Below are 13,577 nucleotides of genomic sequence, written 5' to 3'. Positions count from 1 at the left end.
ACTCAATCTAGTTGCGAGGCATCCTATTGATGACCTATCTACTGAAACAATGCAAATCAGTGCTCAGAAGCAGGGACATCTTTCTTTCTGTCCTCTACTTCCCAACAAGTCAAGTCTCACTTGGAGGCGTGTAACTTTGAAGAGGTGGGAAAGTAGGAAATGTTTAGAGCAGGGCCAGCAAGCATGGCCGACTGGGTGGAAATAGAACTCTATTTGGACGGTTTTCACAGTAAAGCTAGAATAATCATACCCTCCCCGCAGAGTTGCTGTGAAAATTGTAGGTGAAAGACATTTTAAATTATCAAGGGTGAGCTGTTGTTACTGTCATGAGCTAGCTGCTACAAAGGCCTTTCTGGATGGTGAGGTACCTCCATAGCTTGCACCCCTCATTTCTGTCCCTCCTTTCTCTTACTTCCTCTTGCTTGGGTTGTTTTTCTTATTAAAGGATAAAATATGGGCAAAGTGTGTGACATAGCAGCTGAAATATGGGCATGTGTGTCAATGAATGTGCACGGCTCACCCTGACGTCCCCCCCTCCCCAAATCTCCTTCTCTTCCTGCTGCCTCTCTTCGGCCTGTGAGTGAACCCAGGGGCATTCTTCTTTTGCCATAAGTTTTCAGGAATGACTCTTCAGGTGACTCTTGAGCCTGATTTACAACCTTGCCCTTCTGGGCAAGTCACAACTCAGGGACCTAAGGTGATGATAAAGCCTAGCTTGCACAATACCCAGCCAAATCAGCAAAATCTCCGCTGCCCTGTTTGCAAAATCCTGCAAGGCATGGTGTCAACTAAGATGTTTCCAATGCATAGGGGCCAGGAGATCTGTCTTTCCATTAGAAAGCATAGACTCAGTAATCAAATCTGTTATTTATTCAGTTCTTAGAAGACTGACCTTTTAAACATGACCTTTGAGTTTACCCAGCAGACAGAAACCCAGCAGTGTGGCCAACGCAACGGTCTGCGTAGAGAAGGGCTTTGAGGGCTAGACGTGAGAAGAGAAGGGCATTGGACTTGACTTGACGGACTCCAGGATCTTCCACTAACCCACCCGCAAGTCCAGCGTCCTTTGGCGCCGCAGTTTCCTACCTGTCAACTCGGTATGGCCATTTCTGTGCCATCACAAGGCGAGGTGTGTGTACCTGACATCCCCCCCACCCCAAATGAATGGAAATGGCATTAACCCTGACTTTGCGTTCCAGCTCCTGAAGCCCAAACGCCACTTCCCTGAGGTCCGCTTGCTGGGTGTCCAGCGCGCGGCCAGAGGGGACCCCACCGCCGCCTTCTAGCAAAGGGCAGTGCTTGGGCTTGGGGGAGGAGCAGACTGGTAGGTTCGCGGGCACCGAGGGCGGCCCACTCCGAGCCCTGCGGCTTTCGCCCGCCGGAGCGAGAGCCGGCTGTAGGCGGCTCCTTCCTGTGCAAACTTTTCTGTCCTCTTCCTCCTCCCGCCCTCCCCACGAGCTTCTCGACGCCCAGCGTCCAGCCTCCCCGCCCTTGGCGCTGCCTCGGGGTCGCCGCGCCCGGCAGCGCAGCCCTCGGCGCCGGCCCCACCCCGCGCTCCGGGCCGGCCGCCGCCCGGAGCCGATGGCAGAGGCAGGCAAACGCTCCGCGGAGCCCCCCGGCGGGCCCGCGGGGCAGGCAGCGGCCGAAGCCCCCGAGCCGCAGAAGCTCGCCCCGCCGCCGGCGACGGCCCCGCGCAAGCTGCCGGGGGACCCGAGCCCCCGCGGCCGCTCCCAGAGCGACCTATCGTCGTGCTCCAGCAGGGGCCGCCCGCTCCGGGTCCACATCTCTGGCTCAGGTAAGGCGGCTCGGGGGCGCTGGGGACCGGGGAGGGCCGGCCGGGGCAGGTGGCGGCGGGACGCGCGGCCAGCCCGGGACGCCGGCGGGAGGGGAGCGGCTGGCGGGAGGGCAGGGGAGGGCGAAGCTGAACTCCCCCGCGCCGTCCTCCTGCTCTGCTGCCCGCGGCTCTGGCCCTTGGCCGGGGATGCTCCAGCCAGGCTGCGGTCGGTGCGCCGGGTGGGTGCGCGTCTCTCCGAGCGAGAGCGAGGGTGCAGCCCCCGGGGTTAGTGAGCTCGGCCGCGCGGCGGTGCGGTGCCGGGAGCACCGGCCTCTCTGGTTCTTAGGCTCGTCCGTCAGTAAGAGACTTTGGTCCCGCGGAAGGGTGCGGTCCCCTCACTCTGGGGGCTAGGGTCAGTGCAGGTCTTGGAAACCCTCCTAACCGCTCGTGCTTCTGAAATAAAAGAGTTCTTTGGGGTTTGCAGGTCAGAGCACCAGGGGTCTGAGTTTTTCCGCCCTGTAAAAGCCCAGGCAGGTGGTGCTGAGAGTTTGGCGGAGCTGTGTGCTCCTCTGGTTCTCACTGCCGTTTGACCGAGACTCGAGCCAGCACCTCTGCGTTTGCGCCGATCGGCGTGGCCCTTGCCTAGGGCCCCGCCCCCCCCCCCCCCCCCCCCCCCCGCGCGGGGCTCACGGTGGCGGCTTCGGGCTGCTGTGTGCACCGGGACCGGCAGAACCAGGAACTCGGCCGAGGGCGGGTGCTGCGAGCGTTGCGCTATGTGTAACGTGGGGCAAACCACTTACCCTTGTCTCTCGTATCTCGGTACTTAAAGTGGGAATGAGTGTGTGGAACTACCCCACAGGGAGGTTATGGGGATTAAATAATTAATCATTTTTAAATGCTCTTGAACAAAGCATTAGCCTAAGAACTGCAGAAGTCCACCGATTTGTTAAGTGCCCAGGGATTGTTTTCCGAGTTGCAGTCGAGGGAGGATGCATGGAAGCTGGAAATAAAAGCTAACATCACAGCTACCCCTAGCAGCCAGAGGCCCTCGCGGCGGTGTGCACCCTCCACCGCCGTCCGCCGTGACCCCTTTCAGGCTCTGTGCTCTGAGGTCAGGCCTTTGAGCTCTGCCTCGACCTCACATCTACCTGAAGCCACGTTTCTTGTTCAAAACAGGCACATTTCCATATCTCTGACTGCATTCCAGCTAACTAGCTCTGTTTTCCATCAGAACCCTCCATTTTCTTGTGCTTGTAATATTGTTTCACCATACAGTGTGTATGCTTAGACAGTATCGGAGGTGTTGTTAATCTGACTCTGCAGATCACGTTGGATAAAGCCGGTCAGAATTGTTAAATACGGGTAGTGGGATGTAGGTTATGGTATTTGGGAAAAGAGCCTTCTGCCAAATTCATATTGTGAAAAGCATTGAGTTGAATGTAGTTTACCTCCTGCTTATTATGTCTCAGCGGGTTGGAACTTGACCCAGGGATAGTCTTGATTGATTTTTACAAAAATCAACGATCAGATGACTCTAAAGAATCAATGAAAAATTAGTCAATTTGGTGACTAGATAAAATAAGCGTAGCTTTTTTTAAAAAAGATTTTATTTATTTATTTATTTGAGAGAGAGAGAGAAACAGCATGAGAGGGGAGAGGGTCAGGGGAAGAAGCAGGCTCCCCACTGAGCCGGCAGCCCGATGTGGGACTCCATCCCAGGAGTCCGGGATCATGACCTGAGCCAAAGGCAGTCGCTTAACCAACTAGCCACCCAGGCGCCCAAGCATAGCTTTTATCATCATTTTTTCATCTTCATAGATAGAAATTATGGGCTGTGTGCAGAAAAAGGGCACTAAAGAACTTTTAAATGTGAGTGTGCAAAGTACACGTAATGTGAACTATGGACTTCAATCTAAAGTAAAGTTATCTTACTTCCAAGAACTCTGAATTTTCTGTGTGCTCTTAAAGGATGTTAGGAGGTGACAACTTTCGGCTGAGTTGTCCCCGGCACCCCAGGATGCTGATCCACGTGTAAAAGAGTGAACTTCTTCTAAATTACTGTATTCCATTTTCAGAACTGAGCCTTGCATTTCTTTAAGAGCCGGCTAAGTGTGACCAGGAGCTCCCCGCACTTCTTAGAGTGAGAGAGAAAAAGAATGAGCCGGCCCCTCACTGACACACACACAGGATTTCCACAGAATCCTGCAGAGTCTGCATCCATGTCAGAGAAGCAGTGAGATGACAGGCCTGGGATAGCAATTGTCTTAGAGCCCCAGTGGGAACGTTACACCACCTTGGGAAAACATTGCGTGGGCTGGTGTAGGGCAGCCCAATTTCCAGGCCCTCCCCAGCAGCTCTGCACCCACATGGGCAATATCCAGAGCTAGATCCTATGTGGTCCTACCAGAACTAGCCCAGACCAGCCGTATGGGCCTCCCCCTCAGAATCTCAGACCCCACCCCAGACCAGCTTCATCCCAATCTGCAATTCCCAGATTCCCAGGTTGTTTTTAGGTACAGAACATTTGAGAAGCCCTATTTTCTGACACTGGTTTTCAAAGTTGGTTGCACACAGGAGTCACCTGGGGAGTTGAAACACCACCAACAACACAACAGTTTATGGCTGGGTCCCTCCCCCGGGGAGTCTGATTTCATTGGCATCGGGGCCAGCCTGGGCATTGGGTGTACAAGCAGAGCTTGTGAACAGCATGTCAACATAGCTTGCTGCCATGTGCATTGTGATGCTGTGGCCAGGGTTGTCCTGGGCAACCGTAAGGTTGAAGGGTTTCCTTTAGAACCTTCTCACACCCCTGTTGGTGGTCCCTCTGCTATGCCACCTCCCACATGGCACCTCTCCCTCCCATTCTTGATTCTAGCTACTGGTCAGTAAAGTCCTTCCTAAGATTAAGTTCTTCTTCTTCTTCTTCTTCTTTTTTTTTTTAAGTTTTTTATTGTTATGTTAATCACCATATATTACATCATTAGTTTTTGATGCAGTGTTCCATGATTCATTGTTTGTTCATAACACCCAGTGCTCCATGCAGAACGTGCCCTCCTCAATACCCATCACCAGGCTAACCCATCCCCCTACCCCCCTCCCCTCTAGAACCCTCAGTTTGTTTTTCAGAGTCCATCATCTCTCATGGTTCGTCTCCCCCTCTGACATACTCCCCTTTTCTTCCTCTCCTGTTATCTTCTTCTTCTTCTTTTTAAGTAATCTCTGCACCCAACGTGGGGCTCCAACTCACAACCCCCTGAGATCAAGAGTCGCAGGCTCTTCTGACAGAGCCAGCCAGGCACCCCACCTAAGGGTTAATTTCTAACAATGAGTTAACTCACCTTTGGGAGAGTGTTGAATGGGGAGGGGACATCATGTTTTGCAGTATGGCTGGGAGGGGGTGGAGAGGGGAAGGAAGAGGAGACTGGAAGGTGCCATGCGTTGTCAAAGAAGAGCCTCAGTCCAAAAACAACCATCCACTCCCAGGCTGCTTGCATCTGTCACTCCATCCCTACTTCCTCTTCATTCTTCTCTCCATGAAAGAATAGCTAAAAACTCGAAAATTTTGCCAGAAATGGCAATAAGCCATCAGTCCAATATGAAGCATATTTTTTAAAGACCTCTGTGTGAGCACTGTGTTGATGCTACTGGGTTATCAGGAGAGATTACACTGTTCCTGTCTGTGCTTTCCTACTAGATTTTTGTCAAGAAAAGCATCTCAGACTTTAGGGGCTTCTGTTTAACTTGTGATTTGAGCAGTTATTTTTCTTCACATGATAAAAATGCATTGCTTTGTCAACAAAAACTAGTTTTATATTTTAAAATCCGTATAAAATGTGAAGAAACCCAAATATATTCAGATAAGTACATTTAAAAACCATAACTTAAATAACATCAGAATTGATACTTAAGCCCTTTTACTGAGCTTATAAAAACTTGAGGCTTTTGCTTTAGAAAAATCCAGATTGATTTTGCTTTGTGGTTTTTGAACTCATGGTTCTGGAATTCAACAAAAGTTCTGGATATTTAAAATCTGGCATTTCTTTGTAAATGGAGTGATATTTTACCCATTTGAAAAAATAAAATCCTTAAATAAGCTTTTCATGGTATATGGACTGGTATTCTCTTAATTTTCAGACCCATCTTTTCCTGCATTAGTGACTACAACACTGTCAGTGGGTTGTGATGTGCTCTTCTGATAAGCCCAATGTTTAGTGACTGAAGAACCCAGGGCGTATGCCTTCTGGAAGCCTTCAGCAAGTTCTGTATGCCATGTGCTGTGCCGGATGCATTGGGCCAAGAGGTGTTTGCTGTGTTTAAGCAATGACTCTTCGTTTTGCACGTTGGGCTGCACAGAGCAGAGAGCCCCGTGAGGCACCTCAAAAAAGGGAGGGATGAGTGAATGGGCCACTTAATAAAACGATGTGCAGAAACAGTCTCATTTCTTTCTTGGTACCCTGATTCATCTCTCCAGCATCCCTTGCCCTGTTGCATGTAGGCGTTTAAGTAACGGCAAATCCAGTATCTTTGTCTGGAGTCTTTGATCCCTGGTGTGTTCAGTGGAGAGACAGTGAGAAATGTAGCAAACCTGGATGTTCTTTCAGTCCATACCCACAGCTGCCTGGCTGCAGGCACGAGACGCTGCTGTCTACCACTGGCTCTGCAGTTGATGGTCGCCTGTCCCACTGGGGCAAGTCCTTGCTTGTCTACGCTTTGCCTGTGCTCTCAGAGCACCTTTCACTGACCTCCAAGGATATAACTCTTTGGGCCAATGTTTGCCTGCTCAGCTATTGTTCTCCAAAGCCTAATGCCCTGCCGGGTGGCTGAGTCTGCAGGGGCTCCTGGGCCCCATTCACAGCTGGGCTGGAGCTGCCCTAGGCCAGGAACCATGGATGCCTGCTCACTTTCCATTTGTGTAGCTCAGAGTGATTTTTTACCAAACAAAGACCATCTGGCTCTAAGTTTACTCTCTGTTTCTTCCTCCTCACAGAAGAGCAAAGCTGTCTTTGTGGGAAAGGCGGGACGATCTGGGCAGTGCAGGTGGGTGCTGGGCATAGCAGACAAGGGGTGCTCAGATCCAGCCTGAGCCCTGCCCTGATCAAGCTGTGCCCCCTGGTGTAAAGATACACTCCCCTGCCTTTGCACAAAGCCCTGGGCTTCCCATCTGGCCCAGAGCCACCCTTGGTCAGGCTTCATCGCAGAAGGGGTGCCTTCTCACAGAGGCACCCCATCAGCTGATGCTGGTCCCATACCCGAGGTTGGCACATTTGAAAATTCAGCTTCACCTGATACCCTGTAGCAGAGACTGAAACACTTTAAAAATCATCTTCACCTGTTAGGTAAGGACTTACCTGTTAAGTCAGGTTGCACCTGACCTGGGGCTGAGACCAGAAACCTGTCAGGAAGAGAGGCAACACTTGGAAGCATTTCCTCATGCTCTCTCTAGCATGGTCTCACCTGGCATGGAGCTTCTCTTTGCCTCTCTGCTGACCACCTTTCTCCCTCTTGAATCGGAATAGATTCCTTGCCGTCACAGGTGCTTCTCCATCCACCTACTTACCAACAACACCAGGCAGGCTGGCTCAGGTGGTAGGGCATACAGCTCCTGACCTCGGGGTCATGAATTCGGGCCCCACATGGGGTGTAGCGATTACTTGAAAATGACATCTTTAAAAAGCAAAACAAAACAGAACAAAAAAACCACATCATGGCTTCTCCCTACCTTATATCAACCTTACCTTTGCTTCCTTTTAGCTCTTGCCCTTATGTTTACCTGGAAACATTTCTTCATATTTCTTAGTTCACATTTCCTGGAAGAGATCTATTGTTTGCAGCCACCTTTTCATAGTAGGTCATAGGTCATAGAGAAGCTATGGATTGTCTGCCTTGATTTGATACCCACCCAAACTCAAACCAGCTGTGGCCTGGAGGTGGGGTCACACGGTGCCAATATGGCCACTTAGAAAGAACCAAGCCCTGGGGCACCTGGGTGGCTCAGTCATTAAGCGTCTGCCTTCGGCTCAGGTCATGATCCCAGGGTCCTGGGATCGGGCCCCACGTCTGGCTCTCTGCTGAGCGGAGAGCCTGCTTCTCCCTCTCCCTCTGCCTGCCTTTCTGCCTACTTGTGCTCTCTCTGTCAAATAAATAAATAAAATTAAAAAAAAAGAAAAAAGAAAGAACCAAGCCCGGGCAGTTTCCGTTCATTTACTCATTCATTCATTCATTCATTCATTCAATCATCTGGTATTTACTGAGGGTTATGATGTGCCAGACACTGTTCCAGGCACTGGATGTGCAGAGGTAAGCAGGTGTGGCTTTTTTTTTAAAGATTTTATTTATTTCTTTGAGAGAGCACAGCAGGGAGGACGGGCAGAGGGAGAGGGACAAGCAGACTCCCCGCTGAGCAGGGAGCCCGACATGGGACTCAATCCCAGGACCCTGGGATCATGACTTGAGCTGAGGGCAGACTCTTCACCGACTGAACCGCCCAGGCGCCCCAGCAGATGTGGTTTTGCAGTTGTGGGGGTAACACGGAGAGCAGAGACCATTCAGCCCGGTACAGAAGCATGTCTATTCATCTAAACCGTTGTTATTTGCCATGATGATGCTAAAAAAAAAAAAAAATGATGATGATGTGTTCTGGTTTCCAGAGGATGCATGAAAAACTAATTATACCCAAACTGGGCAAGATCCAGTTTGCATCAGTAGTTCGCTGGTAGCATTGAGACTGATGGCAAAGCTGTGGCTTCATTTTGAGCTCTAGCTACTGCAGGGGCTGCATCAGGAAAGGGATCATATCTTGATTTTTCATTTATTCGTTCAATTAGCAAACAGCTAATGGGCCAAACACAGGCTGCAAAGATATTCCTAAGGAATTTACAGTCCAGTGGGGGAAGGACAGGCAAATAAACCAACAGCTGTGGGGCAATAAAGTATGAGCTATGGCTCAGGCCCTATCCCAGGCCCCGGGGGGAGAACCCCGGAGCCTTAGGGCACGGTATGAATGGCTTGGGGCAGGGTAATCAGGAAAGACTTCCTGGAAGAGGTGACACCTGTGCTTTCTGCATGCAAGAGGAGGAACTGGAAGATGGAGTTGGGTGAGGTGGCAGAGGAGTGTTTGGGGAGAGGAAACAGTACAAGCAAAAGCACCAAGGCCTGAAACAACCCAGCGTTGTCAGAGAACACTCTGCAGTTCCCTTGGCTCTCGGCTGGGTCCCTGTGGGAGAGGGGAGAGAAGGAGGCTGGAGGCTAGGCCAGGGTGAGACAATGAGGACATCCCTGTGTCTGAATGTTTTCTGGGAGACACAAGTTAGGTGACATTTGCAAGCTTGATAGAGGTATGTTTGGAGTGTATTCAGACGTGGACATTGAGGGACGATGGTGGAAGGAGCCCAGACAACTGCGATTTGAGACACAGAGTCATGGTTATTATCTGTGTGACCTTGGTTAACTTTCTTCCCTTCCCTCTGCTTGGCTTCTTTATATATGACCTGGATACAGTCAATAACAGTAACACTTAGCTCATGGGATTTTTGTAAGGCTGAAACATGGAAAAACTTGAACTTGAAAGTGCTACAAAAATGCTAGCACCACTTGCATACTTTTGTTACGGGACTCACTATGGTATATTAAAATTATGCATTGATTTGTCTCCTTCCTCATACTGTAAAGTCACTGAAAAGGGACAGTATGTTTTCTTTATTTTTGCAGTCTTGGTGCCTAATACAGGGTCAGGTATATGCTAGGTGTGCTTACTAGATGTTTACAGAATTAATGCATGAATTACCTAAAAGTCCGTTCTTTTGACATCAAGTATCTCTACATCGAAAATTAGCCAAAATAAATAAATAAATAAAACCGAACATTGGGTAGAAGCTCTGATGTCCAAATGTTTTTAAAATGAAAAAAAAACAGGGGCGCCTGGGTGGTTCAGTCAGTTAAGCGGCTGCCTTCGGCTCAGGTCGTGATCCTGGGGTCCTGGAATTGAGCCCCACGTCCAGCTCCCTGCTCGGCGGAGAGCCTGCTTCTCTCTCTCCCTCTGCCTACTTGTGCTCTCTATCTCTCTGCCAAATAAATAAATAAAATCTTTTAAAAAAAAAGTAAAATAAAATGAAAAAACAAACTAACCAGAGTTTTTGAAGAGCCGCTCATGAGAAAACTAGCTCTTCCTTGGGGGTATTGTGGAAACTTCCCCTTGTAACATCTACAGAAGAAATCTGTGAAAGGGAAGTTGTGCATGTCAGCCCAGCTTGGCCGGAGATGATGGAATCCAAGTAACAGGGTTTCCGCAGGCTTGCTGGAAGGTAGTGCGGGGTGTTGGGTGCAGATGCAGTCAAGAGGGCGGAAGGGATTGAACCCTCCTGCTAATCCAGGCGCATTATTTACACACACTATCATATTTCATCTTTGTAGCAACCCTGTGACATAGCTGCACTTTTTAGGTAAGGAACCTGGTTCAGGTCGAGTGACCCACCCAAGTACCATAGGTGGCCGGGAAGTAGTCCAACCAATAATTGAATCTCTCTAACCTGAAGGCTCACACTCTTTTCTACCCCACACGACCTTGGTGCATGTCCATCGCCTCTCTGAGAAAACAACTCACATGTACCCACACCAACAGGGAGGAAATTGTGTCATGTTTTGCTCCACAAATACTATTTTGAGAGATCATCGTAATAAACATCTGTTTCTCTCAAAAGTTCACGGTAAGGCGGCAGCCAATTACCTATTTTAAAGTCTATCCAACACTTCAGATTTCTCATATAAATAGCAAATTTGGATTAATGGGGACAGGATTCTGGGATCCCATATTTTCAGGCAAGTGCACATCAATTATCATTACTTAAGTGCATTGTTTTCGACTAAAACTACTCAATCTTGAAGTCATGTGTATAACTCATGCACGAGAACCATATCTTGTCTCAAAGTACAAGTGTAGTTTCAGTTACAGTGAAGTTCAGGGAAAAAAAACACACACACACACTGAAGCAGCTTCAGTGTTTTAAAAATACCGTACTGGGTGACTCATTATCTTTGATCATGCTAGCTGAAATTTGCACAGAGAAGTAGGTTGCACCAGTCTGCCTTAGAAAGGGTTCTGAGATCTAGCTCCCTTTGTGACCTGTTGGCTAAAACTTGACATTTATATGCCTTACTTTGCAGTTTCTTGATGCCTCTGTGAAGGCTTGAGAAAAAGCAGCTACTGCTTATTCTTCATAACAGGAAGAAACTTGTGACCTAAAGAAAAGTACATTATCTGTATCCAGAGCTCAGGACTATGACCAGGGCAAGAATATCATAGGTGTGATGTTTCAGTTTTGGATCAGGAACTCACATATTTTAAGTTTGTAGCAATTTATGGCCATGATTCATGTCATCAGTGTTGGTCGGTAATCTTGTTTTGCCTTCATGTATATTTTAGCCTACCTGAATGTTGCCATATCTTCTTTTGAGGTCTAATTTCTACAAAATAATAATTAAATAGCCTAAACATTGATAACAAACATACATTAAACCCCTCTTTTGCAACCTACTGGGCATTATAAATCTTTGGTTTCTATTCCAGGTGCCTGGATGAAGGTGATAGAAACGTATGGTGATGATGAACAATGTTGATAGTTAAAAAAATGTAATAGAACTTATGTCTTCAAACAAATGTTATGTTTTAAAGCATCATACTAGAAGAGTATATACTTATTCCAATTATAATTTTTTTAAATAAAGATTTTATTTGAGAGAGAGAGAGTGCACGAGAGGGAGGGGGAGGGGCAGAGAGAGAGGGGAAGAAGCAGACTCTGTTCCCCCACCCTGCTGAGCAGGGAGCCAGAGAGTCCAAGGCAGGGCTCAATCCCAGGACCCCAAGATCACCACCTGAGCTGCAGGCAGGTGCTTAACCGACTGAGCCACCCAGGCGCCCCTGCTTATTTCAAGTATGATGTTACTGTGTAAAACAGTGTTTAGTGAAAGTTTAGGGGCGCCTGATTGGCTCAGTTAGTTGAGTGTCTGCTTTCAGCTCAGGTCATGATCTCAGGGTCCTGGGATCGAGCCCCATGGTCAGGCTCCCTGCTCAGCAGAGAGCCTGCTTCTCCTTCTCCTGCTCCCCAGCTTGTGCTCTCTCTCTCTCTGTCAAATAAACAAAATCTTAAAAAAAAAAAGTTTTGCGACTAAAATGTTTGATCCCTCATTTTAGCCACTTGCCCTGATGACAGCACAATTTTAGCTCCTTCTTAAACTTATGTCTGTCTTTCAGAGACATAGTTTTATGTCAATGGGGCAGATTTGAAAAGACATTCTGGAAATGGCTGGGATAGTGACCCCATTGTGGGAGTATATTTATTGTCTCCCTGCATGCTTGCTTTGGTGGGAATAACAATCATTTCGACATCTAAGTCATTCATATTACTTTATAGTAATACTTCATACCCCCAAAATATATAACCATGTAAAGAAGCGTATGCCAGCTAGGCAGGCCAGTTTGGATTGTTAGCCTGGTGACTCTCAGATTAAGAAAGGACAGAAGGCAATGGTGATATTTGCGGGGTGGGTGTGCGGGGGTCTTAGTAAGGTGGCTATGAGGACTACCAGCTGACAGCAAGGATTTGATCAAATGAACACATTTTTGTAGCCAGCAATGGAGACTGCCTTGTCTAAGTGGAACAGGAGAGATTGCTATTAATTAATTAATTAATTAATTAATTAAAAGTAAGCTCTACGCTCAATGTAGGCCTTGAGACCCTGAGACCAAGAGCTGCAATCTCCACCAACTGAGCCAGCCAGGCACCTATTATTATTATTATTATTATTATTATTATTATTAAGGATATAAGAGCAGCCCCAAACCAGGAAGTAGAGTTGCATCTTGTGAGGCCCAGACCCAGCAACTGATAAGTTACCTGTGGCCAAGAAGGGTACTCTGTCCATTCCTCCTGCGCTTTTTCTTTCTAGGGATCTATTCATCTATCTCCTTCCGTACACCTGTGCTTCCATTCATTCTCCCATACCAGATTTCCCTGCTGTTATGAGCATGTTTACCACAGAGTTCCCAAATTCACACATCTTCAGTTCCAGAGAGCAGAGAGATTCCTCAGTGCCCTTGGATCCCAAGTCTAGACGCCCAGCCCGGGCCAGGTAGCCATTTCTGTAACTAGCTATATCCGTTAGGCGGGACAGGTGAGGCTGCTGGCGTGTACTGTCAAAGGTGTGAAGATAGTTCTTAGATAAGAGATGAGGGGTGATGGGCAAACACATCTAAAGTTACATTACCTCCGTGGACCAGAGGCCCAGCAAGGTGAGGAATTCCTGAGCTTTGGGGAAACTAAAGCATCACTGAGAAAAGTCAAATGCTTGTTAAGGTGAGAAAGAAGAGATGGGGTGGAGTACCAAAATTACACAGGATCTGGAAACATTTGTCTCTAATGAAGTGAGCTTTCAGTAGCACAGTGAGGTGTCTTGAACTTGTGCGGATGGGAGCAAGGAGGAGGGATTTTCCTGGGGAACAGCAAGGGTGCTGGAAGTCGTTGGCTGGGGTGCAGGATGGGAGCATATTGGAGGGGTGGGCCCCAGGGAGCAAGCAGAATAGAGGATGTGGGGAAGAAGCCTTGCTCATGAAGACGGACATTCTTCTCTCTCACCTGAGTGTTGGGATACCTGATGTCCCCCCGCCAACAACCACCACACCCACTGTGGGGTACACATTACCATGAGCTGTTTGGGCCTCTTTTATTTATTTTTAGTTATTTTTTTACTTTTTATTCATTTCAGAGGTAGAACTTAGTGATTCATCTGTTGCATATAGCACCCAGTGCTC

At 48.3% G+C, this 13,577-nt stretch overlaps 1 protein-coding gene across 2 annotated transcripts in view; it reads left to right on the top strand.

The window, feature by feature from the left end:
- The first annotated feature begins 1,549 nt into the window (after nt 1-1,549).
- Nucleotides 1,550-13,577, top strand: part of PHACTR2 (phosphatase and actin regulator 2) — a 259,522-nt gene continuing 247,494 nt past the window's right edge. For both annotated transcript variants that reach the window (XM_028121359.2, XM_028121358.2), the window contains exon 1: nt 1,550-1,795. In XM_028121359.2, the coding sequence (XP_027977160.1) occupies nt 1,582-1,795 (214 nt within the window). In that variant the 5' untranslated portion in view covers nt 1,550-1,581. The remainder of the gene's footprint in view (nt 1,796-13,577) is intronic.

This window comes from Eumetopias jubatus, unplaced genomic scaffold (genome assembly GCF_037043125.1).
Source record: "Eumetopias jubatus isolate StellerSeaLion01/CBP00866 unplaced genomic scaffold, mEumJub1_p1.0 scaffold_6, whole genome shotgun sequence".
Taxonomy (NCBI): Eukaryota; Metazoa; Chordata; class Mammalia; order Carnivora; family Otariidae; genus Eumetopias; species Eumetopias jubatus.
This window is presented reverse-complemented; position numbering and strand designations above follow the sequence as displayed.